At 29.0% G+C, this 15412-nt stretch overlaps 2 protein-coding genes across 2 annotated transcripts; both read right to left on the reverse strand.

The window, feature by feature from the left end:
* Positions 1 to 265: 265 nt before the first annotated feature.
* On the reverse strand, positions 266 to 1751 carry J7337_013491 (uncharacterized protein; the record flags this gene model as incomplete). The annotated part of the gene is made up of 3 exons (XM_044830981.1): positions 266 to 1452; positions 1507 to 1611; positions 1664 to 1751. The coding sequence occupies 3 exons, from the start codon at positions 1749 to 1751 to the stop codon at positions 266 to 268; spliced, it is 1380 nt and encodes a 459-aa protein (XP_044674256.1).
* A 2909-nt stretch (positions 1752 to 4660) lies between these two features.
* On the reverse strand, positions 4661 to 6124 carry J7337_013492 (uncharacterized protein; the record flags this gene model as incomplete). Its single annotated transcript, XM_044830982.1, has 1 exon — positions 4661 to 6124. One exon carries the CDS (start codon positions 6122 to 6124, stop codon positions 4661 to 4663), a length of 1464 nt encoding a protein of 487 aa, XP_044674257.1.
* Between the last annotated feature and the right edge of the window lie 9288 nt (positions 6125 to 15412).

The following is a 15412-nucleotide window of genomic DNA, read 5'->3' on the forward strand; positions in this document are numbered from 1 at the left end:
CGAGGCGATCTGAACGTGTATGCCGACCTTTTTGAGTGTGTTTTGCAGACAAGGGTCGTAGCAGAGTTTTTCTAGCAGTTGGCAGCTAGACAGAGCCTGCGTCAGTATAATGGAAAGATGATACAGTGGCGAAGGATGAGGATAATACCTTAACATGGTGCGTGGCAATGACTGCCTTCCCAGTTCTACGCGAGCCACGATGGAGAACTAGAGGCTATTCAATCTTATTAAAGGAAGAGGCTAAACTTGATTTGATAAACGATACTTAGATAGTAGCAAAAACAGAACCCCCAATAACGCAAGCTAAAACCATACATGTTATGGCGCCCGCCCCTACCTTGTCCATCGTTGTGATCTTTGCATATTTCGGTTTTGACACGTCGACATCCATGTTTGTCTGGCCGCCACCCGGGTTTCCTTTTGACGTTCCTCCAGTCTTCGTAGTCACTGGTGCTTTCGCCGCCGGGGCGAGGGTGTACATGATGGATTGCAGAGAACTCATCTGCGGTCCAACCCCAACGATCCCATCGAACCCGTTGGTCAACCATGTGAAGCCGCAAGCCGTGCCAGCCTGGCCTGCGAATCCTGAAGATGGCGATCCTGAACATGAGACGGCGGCCTTTTTTGCCGTCGATAGCAGCGTCGCTGTGATGTATTCGGATGTATGTGGAGCTACTAATGCGGTAGCTGCCATCCAACGGGCTAGATAGCCTTTGAAGGTCTGTTGGTCGAGGTTACAAAGCTTGTTTTCCTCGCAGAACTGTTCATAAATAACGCCATTCTTCACAAACACAGTCTTTATGTCCTCCAGCAGACCATCTACTCGGGTTTTCCATGAAGCTTTTCCGGTGATGTTGTACATGGCAGCAGCTCCGTAAAGGTAAACACCGCTGTTGTAGGTCCATTGGTTGGTATCCATGGAGCTGGGGCATTTTCCTTCGAAATGGACACCATCTCGGACCTGGTAATCGCTGTTGATGAGCCCGATCTTTGTTTCCCAGTCCCAAACCTTCTCGGCCCAGTCCCCGTAAGTGGTATTGCCAGTGTAGCGAGCGAGGCGAGCAGCTATGTTGAAGAAGCAACCGTTCGAAATGGAATTTTTGTAATCGTATCCGGCATTCCATGTGAAGATTTGCCATCTCATTCCGCCGTCGCAATGCTGTGTATCCCAACGGCTAACATATTCGTTGAAAACAGCCTGAACTAGTGCTAGCCATTGCGGTTGGTCTGCAGGCGGGTCAGGATATTTATGTTCAGCTGCCGACATAGCAGCGACTGCCCAGAATCCTTGATCGTCGTTGCCTTCTGTCATAGTCTGGTTATCGGGCATATAGTCGTCATTTGTTCCGACCTGATGCAGCATAGCCTGTGTAGTAATCTTGTTGTAGCTCTCATCGCCAGTAAGCCACCAGTAGTCGATTAATGTACCAAACATACCCCCTGCCGTCCACCCTGTTTCGAGTCAGATGCTGAAGTTATCTTGTATTCCTCCTCATCGTCACTTACAATAATATGGATCTGGCAGGTTGCCTGGTGTATCACCAGTATTGTTACCAGTGTAGTATTTCACCAAGCCATACGCAACAGTACTAGCAGCTTGTTTGATAGATTCTGGATATGGTGAATAATCCAGCAGCGAAGGAGTATAGACCGGCTGACTTACTGTCGTCGTCCCATGATACATCAATGCCATGAACAACAGCTGCCAAGGCCGAAGTGACAGCAACCGTTTTGGCCAATGACGCTCTCATCTCGCCCAATGATCGACCAGCGGGGAATAAACTTTAATGCTAGCGCAGACGGAGAGATTCAACTCCACGGCTTATCTTTTTCATCAACGTAGCAAGATCGAATAGCCAAGTCTGTTATCAAGTCCAAAAATGCTCTCATGAGTTTTATAAAACGTACACGCAATAACTTGAGCGGGAAACCACTCTTCGTATCGATTGAGACACTCTCCTGAATTAAATGACGAATCATCTGTCAAAAGGGGTTAAACGGCTAGCAAGGAGGCGCAGTCTTGCTTTTTAGTCCAGAAACGGGGCCGAAAAATTGCTTCAGGAAATTCAGGTCAAAGGAGGCGAAGTAATAAACACGAGGAAGCGAGAGCACAGATTACGCAATCCCTGCGCTATGGATTCGCTTAAGATGCCGGGGAAATAGGTAGCATGGATCAACCAAGTCTAGACTCGACCCTCATTTCCAGTTTATAAGGTTCCGTCTTTTCCTTGAACAAGATTCCCTGGGCGAGTCATTCACAAACTTGCGTCTCTTGAGACACTGTCTAGACTGTTTAAGAAGGTCGTGGGACTTATCAATCTCACCCAGGAGAGCTAAGCAGCAGATCAAATACAACACAGTGGCCAACGCGATACCTGAATGCCAGACAACAACCTGAAATTAAAGTTCGTCGAATTAATGTCTCATTTTTGGCGGTTAATTTTAGATATGGTGCTTTTATGCCGTAAAAGATGAGACCTAGCTTATTGTTGTCGTATAGATTCACTCGGAAATACGCGCGTCTAAATTACGCGTGGCCCGCACCCGGAAAGTACCATTATCATGATATTTCGCGATGGCCATGTGAAAAATAGAGACATTGACATACCCTATAGAAGACAAATTTCTATTTTTATAACTTTCCTCGCGGTACTGGCAATATTACGATTTGAGCAGCCATTTATTTGTCCTGTTACGCGCTTCTTATCTCCCAATCTCGCCATCTGAGGATGAAGAGGATACAGACCTTCATAACCGGCATATTCATTCCGTCTGAGCTTTCGCACGCGTTGCTCCAAGCTTTCTACTGTACTAACTCGCAATGAATCCCCACTGCAACCTCAGCTCGGCTACAGCACCACTTCCCGAGAACCTTGCTCCAGGCAAAGGATCATTTGATTAAGCCAGCCGAGATTCGCCAATACAACGCCCTCGAGATCTCGGCTTGATCCCTGTGGCCAATCTCAAAAAGGCACGGCAGCCAGAGCAAGTCGTTGACTCTTCCAAGCTGCTGTTGAGCACTATGAAAACATGCTTTCACCCCGCATGCCTCGATAGGTATGGAGTAGAGCCACGCCAGATTGTCGGATAAAATTGCCGATAGATCCGATGTCTACGTAATGACAGCCGGCTTATGTCCGGATAATCGGTATCATGGCAATCTTGACGGTCGATCCCGAAAGTATATCACTCAGCCAAAGGAATGCACCTCAGCACTTTCGTAGTATCTATGACAACGATTGCACGTTTGTAAGCATTTCCTCCAGGCAACGGGCTATTCATTCTCGGAGGTTGCTGCCAGTGGTAGAATGGTATCCCATCAAGTTATAAACATATGCCCGTGACTGGGTCAATGAAGAAACCAATGGTGTATATCTGTGATGCATGACCAGCAGAAAGTCACTGTTTTGCTTCTTGACGACTTTTTCTCCATTGCCAGATGGCTTTGCACCAAACCCAAGTCTCGATAGTACCAAAGATGCTCAGAGCTACCATTAAGAGTATTCTGGTCCGTTTGCTAAGGCCCAGATAGTTGAGACTGAAAGCTGGGTAGGAGGGGTTGGGCTCTGCAGTCTCATTTCGCTGAGCCTTTCTTTTCCTGCTCTCTCGTGTCATCCATCTTGGATCGAGTGGTGAATTTGAGGAAAAATCGTTGTATCGAATGGCCGAAAGTCTTTGAAGTGAGCGCAAGGTGGATATACGCGGTCGAAAGGGAGCAACTGTGACCATGATGTATGCCAACGTTTGGGTCGTCTGGCTCTGGTAAAAGACAAGGAATTGAGATGAAATTTGGAGAGATGGAGTTTTCCTCAGTTTCGATATTGAAAAGTTAAAGATTCAATATCAAAGACCAGGCACTGCTTTTTTCTTAAATAGACACGATGATCAAGTCAGTCTTCGTATCACGTATCGCTCGTATCGCGTATTTGACCCCACTTTGACGGAGTCTTATTCCATCGTCAAAATGACTTTATCAAAGAGCGACTTAGGTAATTTTCAATATGAATTGAGCCCGGAGATTGGATGAAGTAACCAGATCTCATTGGAACTCGGCTTCATGCCTTCCGGTTGCCATGCTATTCGAATCCTGATCTCCATGTCTGCAGGCGACCAATCGAACAAAGCACCACCCACGTAAAGAAGACGACTTCTTCATACGCCTGGGGCCTGTTAGCAACCTTCAACGTAGTGGCTAGCTTCAGCCCTATGACAGTGACTCAGATCTGCGGCGCCGGAGCTTGGTCTGGCCACTCCAGATCTCGAGATGCTCGCCACCCTCGTCCTTCATTGGTCGGCCCGAAGCATCGCGAGATTCTCCCGGCTCCGCTTTGCTGGTCAAGTTTATCAGGTTGTCTAGCTCGTCTACTCGTTCATACCATAGCAGTCAATTGGCAAGACATGCAATGCCTGTCGCTGCCCCCGGCAACTCCGTTCATCCTGCTGTTAGGGTGACCACAGCTTACATTGATCCCCGGATAGAGAAATTTCACGGACTACTCACCGAGTATAAGACAAGTACCGTAAGACCTGCATCCGTAATTATCAATTGATCAGTTAAACCTCTAATTAGAAGAAGTAGTAAAAATATCATCATATATCATTCAATCGCTATATACTTGCTGCGTAATATCTATGTCTATAAAGTTCTTGACTTTGGTATCTAAATGGAGTTGTCACCGCATGAGAAGACGCCACGAATAGAGCTCTTATCGTTCTCAAAGATGTTCAATAATTCGGTGATAGAAGACCACAAGCCTCCACCGTTCATGAACAACGACTGAACAATAAGCATTCCGTTAATGATGCAAAGGGCAATCTTCTTCCAGTTCTTGGTATACTGGCCCTTATTAATGTGAAACCAGAAGATGGCACTGAGACCAAAGGTGAACCAGGCGATCGTGGTGGCGGAGGAGATGGAGAGGATGGAGTCGAAAATGGGGATGGCGTTGGAAATGACAAAGACAATGATCCAGTAAAGGGTCACACAGGCAACCCAGATGCCCCAAGACTTGAAACTTCGGTCTGTGACTTGGTGGGTAGCCTTAATTGATCGCATGGCGACAACATACATGTACTTGATGCCGGTATGACCGAAAGCCATAGCTGTCGCGAACACACAAGGAAGCACGAGTCCGTAGGCGACCTTGGCGGCGATTCGGGGCGCGGATCCAAGAGCTGGAGAGGTCGTGAAGTCCCCAGCCAGACAATAGATGGCCACGGCAACGATTGTGTAAAGGGTAATGGAGAAGACCTCAAGGCAGGCCAAGGCCATAGGGAAATCACGACTAGGGTTCTTCATCTCGGCCATGTATGAGACGAAGCTGATGTTTCCGGCATAGGCGTAGCAGATCTTGAGACAAGCGTTGAGACCTTGTCGGAAAGTTGGGTTGCCAATAACCTGGATTTCGCGATCCCAACCTGGAGGGGCCTGAGATGGAGTATCGATACCCAAGCTGATCATGACGGTAAGGGCAGCGGCTAGAATACTGAGTGTAGAGGGGATACCAGATTGCGAGACGAATTTGACGGTTCTCGGGAGGCATAAGGCCCAACAAGCAACGACGGCGATGATGACGAAGCTGACGGTACAGAAGGCATGGTTACTCAGGGTGTTGAACGCAACTGATAATGTCACACTGGCAGATGCACAGGTCATCATGACCTTGATCATCAAACCAATACCCGCAATGATCTCAAGCGGTCGGCCACCGATGATACCGCACATATCAACAACGTTGACGACGTGGGGATACTTTCTGTAAAACTGGAGGAGTTCATATGCAGTGTAGGCAGAGAGGGAACCGAGGCCAATGATCGCAATGACGCCCGGCACGACTCCGAGGACTTTAAGGCATCCTGGGAGTGATAATACACCAAGTCCGACTTGGTTGGTGACGAGGACGAAGACTGTGTCCCATTTGCCGAGTGTTCTGTAGTTCTTGCCGCCTTGGTTGAAGATGTTTTGAACAGGCTCGTCGGATTGCTCCTTGGAGTCCATGATGTCGCCGCCATCGTTGATAGTGTTGATCTCATCGCCGTCGATGCCGCGAATGGATGCAGGGCGGTGATGCTCGGGCTGAGCCATCTCAGGCTGAGTCTTTGTCGTCTTGTCTGGAGTGCCCATATTCGATGAAACAGAATGATAGCTAGGTTCTGTTTGCTGATATAAGCTCTGAACCACAATTCAAAGAATAGCAGTCAGTAATGAAACCTCAATACGTGGTAAGAAGATGTATAATGGCGGGTTGTACCGTTGTGATCAGCGACAGTTTGACGAGATGAAGACCAACCCCAACTCAACGTCGGGCGATACGAAATCTTATATACATCCGCCAAGCCCAAAGTCTCCAGATGTTTATCTTCCGTGGAGACCTTGTAAAAAAACGCTCGTCTCGTTATCTCGCACGGAAGAAAAAAAAAGACTCGCGGAGCCCCATGGGGGAACGTGAGTCTCTCACGTAAAAGTTAGCAAATCTTCAAAAACCATCAGGTCATTGGAATGTCCTTTGGCTGAGCGAAAAGAAACGGGGCCGTGGATTCAAAAAATAAAATGGAGTTGGTGTTACGTTATGTGTCAGCGATCTTTGCTCAATGAGAATTGGTTGGTCAAACGAGATGAACAAGAGATCTCCAGTAGGAGGTGGAACTGAGATAAGAATGACATGGTCGGTTTGACGGTGTCTTCCATCAATTGTCTAAAGTGCCCAGTAAATAAATATGCTCTGCTGAAGAGCGGCCGTCGTTGAAGTGAGGCTCTCGAGTGCTGCTGGCTCAAGGTGAAAGATTCGGTCTAGCACACGGCTAAATCGGACGCCAAGTAACAAGCTTATTTCCGCCTCGTACGGTGTCGGAGAGGCAGGGAAAACCTTGTAGGAGAATCTGCCGGCGGTATTCAATGTAAGAAAAGGTTCAGCATTTCCGTTACGCGAAAAATAGCTTGTTTTGACACATGCATTGGCCATTTAGTGGAGTCGCCCAGCCTTCTACAGCATGACTAACGTATTTCCCTACCACCCTGTACACCCCTAGACCCCATACACCTTAACACTATTAACGCGTTATAAATAGCAGCTACTTCACTCTTTTTTATAAAATTTAAATTAAATCTATTTTTTTTTCTATTAATAAAAATAAATTTACTATTATTAGATTATAAATATAAGATATAATTAGTAATAAAGAATTAAAAGTTAATAAGTTTATAACCTTTAGTATAAAAATATTTAATTAAATTATTAACTTTAAAAGATTATTATACTAGTGCTATAGATATAACAATAGTATATTAAAAAGAGCTATTACTAATAGTTATATAAAAAGATAACTTTATTAATTATATTATTAAAAGAAAGTAAGCTTTTTAGCTTTTAATAAAGTAAAAAATATATAACTTTATATAAGCTTTATTTACTATTAATAGGAATATTTTATATATTAGTAAAAACTAAATTAATAGATTTATATTATATTATTAAATAATAGAAATAAAGCTATTAAGAGTTATAAATACTATAAAGAAGTATTATATTATAAAGGAAATCCTTATAAAGTACTATAATAGTCTTATTTATATTATTAAGTTTAAGAAAATCTTATAAGCTAATTTATATAATATAAATAAGATTAGGGTCTAATTAAGGGAAACTAATAGTAAGATTATAGCTAGGACTATTATAACTTCTAGTTTAAAGTATATAAAGTTAGATAATTTAACTTAAAGCTTTATATTAAAGTTTATATTAGTAAATAGTTACTATCTTACTTTAATAGTTATTTTTAAAAGAAAAAACCTTTAAAAATAGTAGTTTTTAAGTATTTTCTTTAATTAAATATATATTATAAATTCTTTAAGCTAATCTAATACTAATATCTTCTTTAAATAGTTTATAAAGGTATTTATCCTTAAGATTATATTATTAAACTTATCTTAATAAAGACTTTTAGTCTTAAATTAATATAAATTATATTTAATAATAAAATTAATAAAAAAGGCTTAGTTAAATAAGATTTAGCTTTTTTAATTACCTTTATATTCTTTATATATTATATAGCTACTTAATATTATAGTATTTAAACTATTAAAATAGTACTATTACTAATTAACTTAATTTTAAGTATTATATAAAGTAACTTTATTATATTAATAATAACTATTTCTAAAAGCTTATAAAAAGGCTTCCTAGAAAGCCTTAACTTAAAGAAATATAATAAGTAGCTTTTTATTTATTAATCTCTTTTTAATTAATATATAAAAAGTATTAAAGTTTTTAAAGCTTAAGGAAAAGAAATATAAGTTATTTTAAAGGCTTATAATATTAAGGAAGCTATAAGCTATTTTTAAGACTATATAAAGAACGCTTTAAGGAAATTATAATATTAAAAAATAGCTTTAAGAAGCTAAAAAGAATAAAATTCTATTAATTTATAACTTTAAATATATTTTAAAGAAGGTAATAAAATCCCTTAATAATAAAAATAGTTAAATATAGTGCCTAGAAAAGGAAAAAGCTATTTTAAAAGTATTAATAATAGCTAAAGCCCTTACTAGCTAAGTCTTTATTTAATTTAACTTTAACTAAGCTTTTCTTAAAATTAAATAGATTATTATAGCTTAAGATTAAGCTAAAAAGAATATCTTATATTAAATTAATAAAAATAAATAGAAAATATATATAATAATTTAGGGTTTTTAAATAAGTAAACTAATCTATACTAGGTTTATATTTATAAAATATATAAGGTATTATATTAAATATATTAAGGTATTATATCTTTTAATAGTTAATAGTATAGATTAGGCTTATTAAAGTAAAAAAGTCTTATTAATAGCTAGTAAGCTAAGTTCTATTTAATACTAAATAAATATATATATATACTTTAAAAGGGTATAGTTATAATAAGTAGCTTATAAGTAATTCTTAAGAATTATTAATAATTATCTAAAATTACTAGTAATTCTATATTATTACTAGTAATTATATTTTAGTAATTACTTATAGAATCTCTTAATATATAGTAACTATTATTAATTAAAAGAAAAATATAAAGTATATATAATATAAGCGCTTTTTTTATTTAAGTTATAATATAATCTCTTTCTTTTTATTAATTTTACTTTTAAAACCTATATACTTATTTTTCTTTTATATTATTTTTAATAAGTTTAATTTTAAATTTATATTTTTTTTATTTAATTATTAATATTATATTTTCTATAAAAACTTAATATTATTTTACTTATATAAAATTTATTACTTTTATTAAATATAAAATTATATTTTACTTTTTATATTTTAAAAATTATATTAAATATATAATAAAAAATAAATAAAAAAATTATTTTAAGTATACTTACTATAGTTATTTTTATAATAATAAAAGTATAATTTTATTAAAAGGTTTATTTTTTTTTTATTTATAAAGTATTTTTATTTTTATATTAATTTTTTATAATAAATTATTTAATTTAAAAAAAAAGTTATATTAAGGTTAATAAGAAAGTTATTAAAGAAAAGCTTATATAACTATAGTATTAGCTAAATAAGTATTTTTTAAAGTTAATATATTTTTATTATTAAAAATACTTAATTTAATTTAAAGGTTTAAAGGCTTTTAAATATAACTTTAAGATAATAAATAATAATAAAAAGGCAAAAAACTTAATTATATCTTTTAATTTTATTACTATAATAAAGTTAATTAAAGCTAATATTATAAGTTTTATTAACTAGTTTATTATTTTAAATTTTATTTTAGTTTTTAATAAAAATCCTTTAAAAGTTATTAAATATTAATAAGATATTTAAGTAATTCTTATATATTTTTATTTTTTAAGTAATTTTTTTATTTTACTAAATATTCTCTTTTATTACTTTTTATTTATATTTTTTTAATTACTTTTACTTTATAAAGTTTTAATTTATTAATTTTTTTTAATTTATTACTAATTTTAATATAAATTATATTAATTATTTATTTAAGTAATATTATATAAAAGATCTTATAAAGCTTAATTTTTATTAATAAATCTAGCTTATAGTTATTTTTAAAGATTTTTTTAATAATTTTATAAAATCTAATATATTTAAAATTTAGCTTATAATTTAATTATTTTATTATAATATTTTTAATAAATAAATATATTATATCTCTTTTTTTAAAGGTTAATTTTTTTAACTTTTTAAAGTTATAATATTATTATATTTATTTATTAATAAACTTTAATTTTATTTAAAGTTTATTATATATATTTTTTAAGTTTTTATTTTTAATTACTACTATAAGGTTAATAATTTTAGTTTTTTATATATTATAATATACTTTTAATAAATAGCTAAAGTTAATATTTAATAATATAAGTTTAATACTTTTATTATAAATAGTATTATAAGCTAATTAAATATATAATAGCTTTTTAACTTAATTATTTTATTTATAGTTAATATAATATTATAAATACTATTTTATTATTTTATTTATTTATTTTATTTATTTATTTATTTAAAGTCTAAATACTATTATAAGTTTATAATTAACTTTTAAATAGGCTATTAATATTTACTAAAACTTATTAATAAATATTATACTTTTATTAATAAAGATTTCTTTAAGTAATTTTTACTTTTATATTATTTTATTATAAAAAATATAAGCTATTTTTTTAATATTTATATTTTTTTTATAAAATATATAAATTAAAAACTTTATAAGTCTTTTAATAATAATTATAATATTATTATAAAAGATTTTAATTAAAAGTTCTTTTAATAATAATAATTTAATAATAAAATCTATTATAATTAAGCTTTATAGTATTTTTACTATTAATAATAATTATAATTCTTTATAAAGCTTATATTTTTATATTTTTATTATAATATAAATATTATATTATTTAATTACTTTTTTTATTATAAGTTATTTAACTTAATACTTATATTATAAAAGTCTTTTTAAGGTTTTAGTAATTTTTTAATATTTATATATTAAATATCTATAAAATTCTTATATAAACTTTTTAAAATTACTTAATATTTTTTTAATAACTATTATTTATATCTATTTTAATATTTATATTTATTAAATAAGTTAATATTTTTTTTTTTATTTATTTTTAATATTTATTTTTTTACTTTTATAATATTAATATTATAATTTAGTTTTTAATTAATTATATTTACTTTTTTATTTTTTAATCTTTTTTTATAAATAATTATAAAATTAAATTTATATAAGTATTTTATATAATATAATTATTATTTATTAAGTTTATATATTATTATAAAATATAAGATATTTTAGTAATTAATATAAACTTTAATTTAATATTTACTTTTTATAAAATAATATTTAAATTTTTTAAAATAGTTAATAATTACTAAAGATTTTTTATTATAAATTAAATAATTAAACTTTATTTTATATAGCTTATATAAATAAAAAGTAATAAAATATAGTTTTTTTATATTATTTTATTATTTAATTAATTTTTTTAATATAAAGTTTAATATATTTATTTTTAATTTAATTTCTTTTTTTAAATTAAATATAATTAATACTAGTTTATTAATAATAGCCTTTTTAAGTTATATAAAGGCTTTTTAAGTCTTATTATTTTATTTAAATAGTTTATTTTTTTTAATAAGTTTTATTAATAAATTAATAATTTTATTAAATCTTTAAATAAACTATTAATAATAATTAATTACTTTTAAAAAGGATTATATTTTTTTTATATTTTTAAGTTTTTTTTAATTTATTATTATTATAATCTTTTTTAATTTTATTTTAATTTTACTTAATATAATAATATATTTTAAAAAATCTATTTTTATAATATAAAAGTAATTTTTTTTTAATTTAATTAATAATTTAGTATTTTATAATATTTTTAAAACTTTATAAATATATTTTATATATTCTTTTTTATTATTTAAAAAAATTAAAATATTATTTAAGTAATATATTATAAAGATATTAAAGTATTATTAAAATATATTATTAATTATTTATTAAAATATTATAAATATATTAATAAAATTAAAAAGTATTATTATATATTTAAATAGTTTAAATTAAGTTTTAAATACTATTTTTTATTTATTTCTTTTTTTAATATAAATAAAATTATATACTTTTTTAAAATCTAAAGTTATAAAAATCTTTTTACCTTATAGCTAATTCTTTCCCCAGTTTAACCACTGTTTTATTATTGATTTTACTTTATCTGTAGTTCAGATGCAAGGGCGGTTAGTCACATGCCTAGGCATATGCATTCAATTAATAGAGTCGTTATCAACTTCAGGTCAATTTAGCTTTCGCTAACTAACTTACATAAACAGAGTTAACCTTCTTCCTTCAATTCTAACTTTCACAGAACCTTCGAACCCCGCCATTACCCCGCCTTCACCCTCAATTTTGTACGATCAGGAGGATACAGCACAGATAATCAGCCTCAATAATCACATTCTTAAGCCACTCTTTATACAAGGCTAAACCTATTAATGCAATAAGGAAAGCTACCTCCTCTATATTAAGAGGCAGGCCTTCTCTTATAGCCCTTTCTAGCTTATTCAATCTAGCCAGCTCCCTAGCCAGCTAAACTAGATAAACAAGATAACCTAGGCAGGCCAGATCTATACGACTAATCAAGTCAATCAGGGCACAGTTAAAAACAGCCATCTTGACTAGGCTAGATAGGCTTCTAGATAAGAAGTTCTTCTTAATAGCTGCAGCTATTATATAGAGCTTACAGCAATCTTCGCTATTAGCCCAGCCTAGTACCAATTCAATCGCAGTAATAAGGTCATGGTTAGTTATATAATAGCCCTAATCAGGCTCCAGGCTCTTGCATACAGCAGGCATCCTGTTAGTGGCTATAATTGATATCAGCAACTGTAACCAATAGGTCAGCAAACATACTTAAGTGCGATAGGTACACTAGGCCCAGTATATTGCAAGGGTCAATTAAAGATCTTTTAGCAGGGGTAAAGGAAGAAGGTCAATACAGCTGCCAAAGGTAGACCTACAGGCAGTACTTATGCTACTTAGTCAAGGCAGCAATTGCGCCACTTAAGGCAAATAAACCTTAACTAATATTAACTCCTGTAATTCTGGCCTACTATAGGGGCCTCACTATTTAAGCCATTATATAAAAAGTTAAAAGCTCGATAGCCCCAAATAAGACTAATAGCAACTAAAAAAAAAAAAAAAAATAGCTAATTCTTTAATTTTATAATAAATAAAAGTAAAGTTTAGTTTTTAATAATATATATATTAACTTATTTATAGTTAATAATTAGTTTATTTTTTTTATTTTTTTTAAATATAAAGAATATTATTAATATTATTAATAAGCTAGATTTTTTAATATAGCCTTTTTTTAATATTTTATTAATATATTTTTTTTTAAATTTATAGCTCTTTTTAATTAAGTAAATAAAGCTTTTAAAAAAGTAAGTTATTATTTATAAGATTAATTTTATAATCTTATTTACTATATTTAAAGATTTTTATTTTTAATTTTTCTTTAAATAGTTTATTATATATTTAGTATTATTTTAAAATATTTTTAAGTTAACTTTAATTTAAATTTATATTTATTTCTTTTTTTTATAAGTCTTATTTTTAAAAAATACTTAAGATTTTTTCTTTATTTTTTATACCTTTTTTATATTTATATTATAATTTTTTTTAAAAATAATAAATACTTTATTTTATATTTACTTATATTATCCTTTTTAATTAAAATTTAAAATCTTTTATTATTTATTATAATTACTTTTTTATTATTATTAAAATTATTAAAAAATATAACCTAACTTATTTTTTAATTAATAAATAGATTTTTTTATTTAAGCTATATTATATCTAGAATTATATATATATCTTTTCTTAAAAATATAATATTAAAATCTACTTATTAGCTTTATTTTTTAATAAAAATCTTATAATAATTAATTTTTTAATTTATAATATTATTATTATAATTAAAAAGCTATTTCTTTATATTAATTAATAAGTAAAGTAATAATTTCTTTTTTTAAAGTAATTATAATTCTATAACTATTTTTAAATTAATAAAGTTCTTTTTTACTTTATAATTAATTTAAGTATTTAATTATTTCTTTTTAATTTAAACTTATAGTATTAAGTTATTTATTAAGTTTATTATATATAATATTTTTAATATATTTATTATTTTAAGTTATTTTTATTTTTACTTTTAGCTTATTTATAACTTAATTATAAATAATATATAACTTTTTTTAAAATATTATAATAGTTTTTTTTATATTTATTATTATAATATTTTTTATTATTAATATAGTTATTTATAAATTTTTTATTAAATAATTATTTTTAAAAATATCTTTTTAATTTTTTAAGTTATTTTATATTTTTTTTTTATTTATTTAAATTTAATTTTTATTTTTTTATAAATTATATTTCTTTTTTTATTATAATTAAGTATTATAATTTATATTTTTTTTTATTATAATTAAGCTTTTTATAGTATTTATTATTATTATTTAATTTATTAATAATAAGTATTTCTTTTAAGTTTTTTTTATAGTATTTATAAGCTTATTTATATATATTTTATTTTTATTATTTATATTCTTTTATTTTTTATTAATATTCCTTATTTTTATAAAAAGTTTATATATTAATTTTATAATTATCTTTTTTTAAATATAAGCTATTTACTTTTTATTATCTTTAAAGTTCTTTTATATTTTTTAAATTTATATTATTAATTAATAATATCTTTTTTAAATATATATATTTTCCTTAAGTAATTTCTTTAAACTCTTTTTTTACTTTTTTAATTATATATTAAAATTATTTAATTTTATTAAGTAGATTTTTATTTTTATAGATTTATTAATAATAAGCTATATTAAACTATAATTTTAATACTTTAAGATTATTATATTATATAAAAAGTAAATATTTTTTTATTTCCTTTTTAAAATATAAGTTATTATTAAAGGTTTTAAGAATTATAATTAAAAAATAATTATTATTTAGTTTTTTTTATTTATATATATTATATTAATAATTCTTATATAAAACCTATAAAATATTTTAGTATTATTTATATATTAATAGTATTTATATATTATTTTAAAAATTAAACTTTTTTTTTATATTATAAGTTTATAGTATTATTAATATAATATACTTTAATTAATATTAAGCTAATTATATTAATATCTTTATATTTTTTAATTTTTTATATATAAAAATCTTTATAACTTAAATATATTTTTCTAGTTTTATTTCTTTTATAAAATAATTTATATTTTTTAATTTATTTTTATTAAATTTTTTTATCTTTATAATAAAAGTATTATATTACTTATTTAACTATACTTTCTTTATATTTTATATTTTAATTATTTTTATA

The sequence above is a fragment of the Fusarium musae genome, chromosome 11 (assembly GCF_019915245.1).
Source record: "Fusarium musae strain F31 chromosome 11, whole genome shotgun sequence".
Classification (NCBI taxonomy): domain Eukaryota; kingdom Fungi; phylum Ascomycota; class Sordariomycetes; order Hypocreales; family Nectriaceae; genus Fusarium; species Fusarium musae.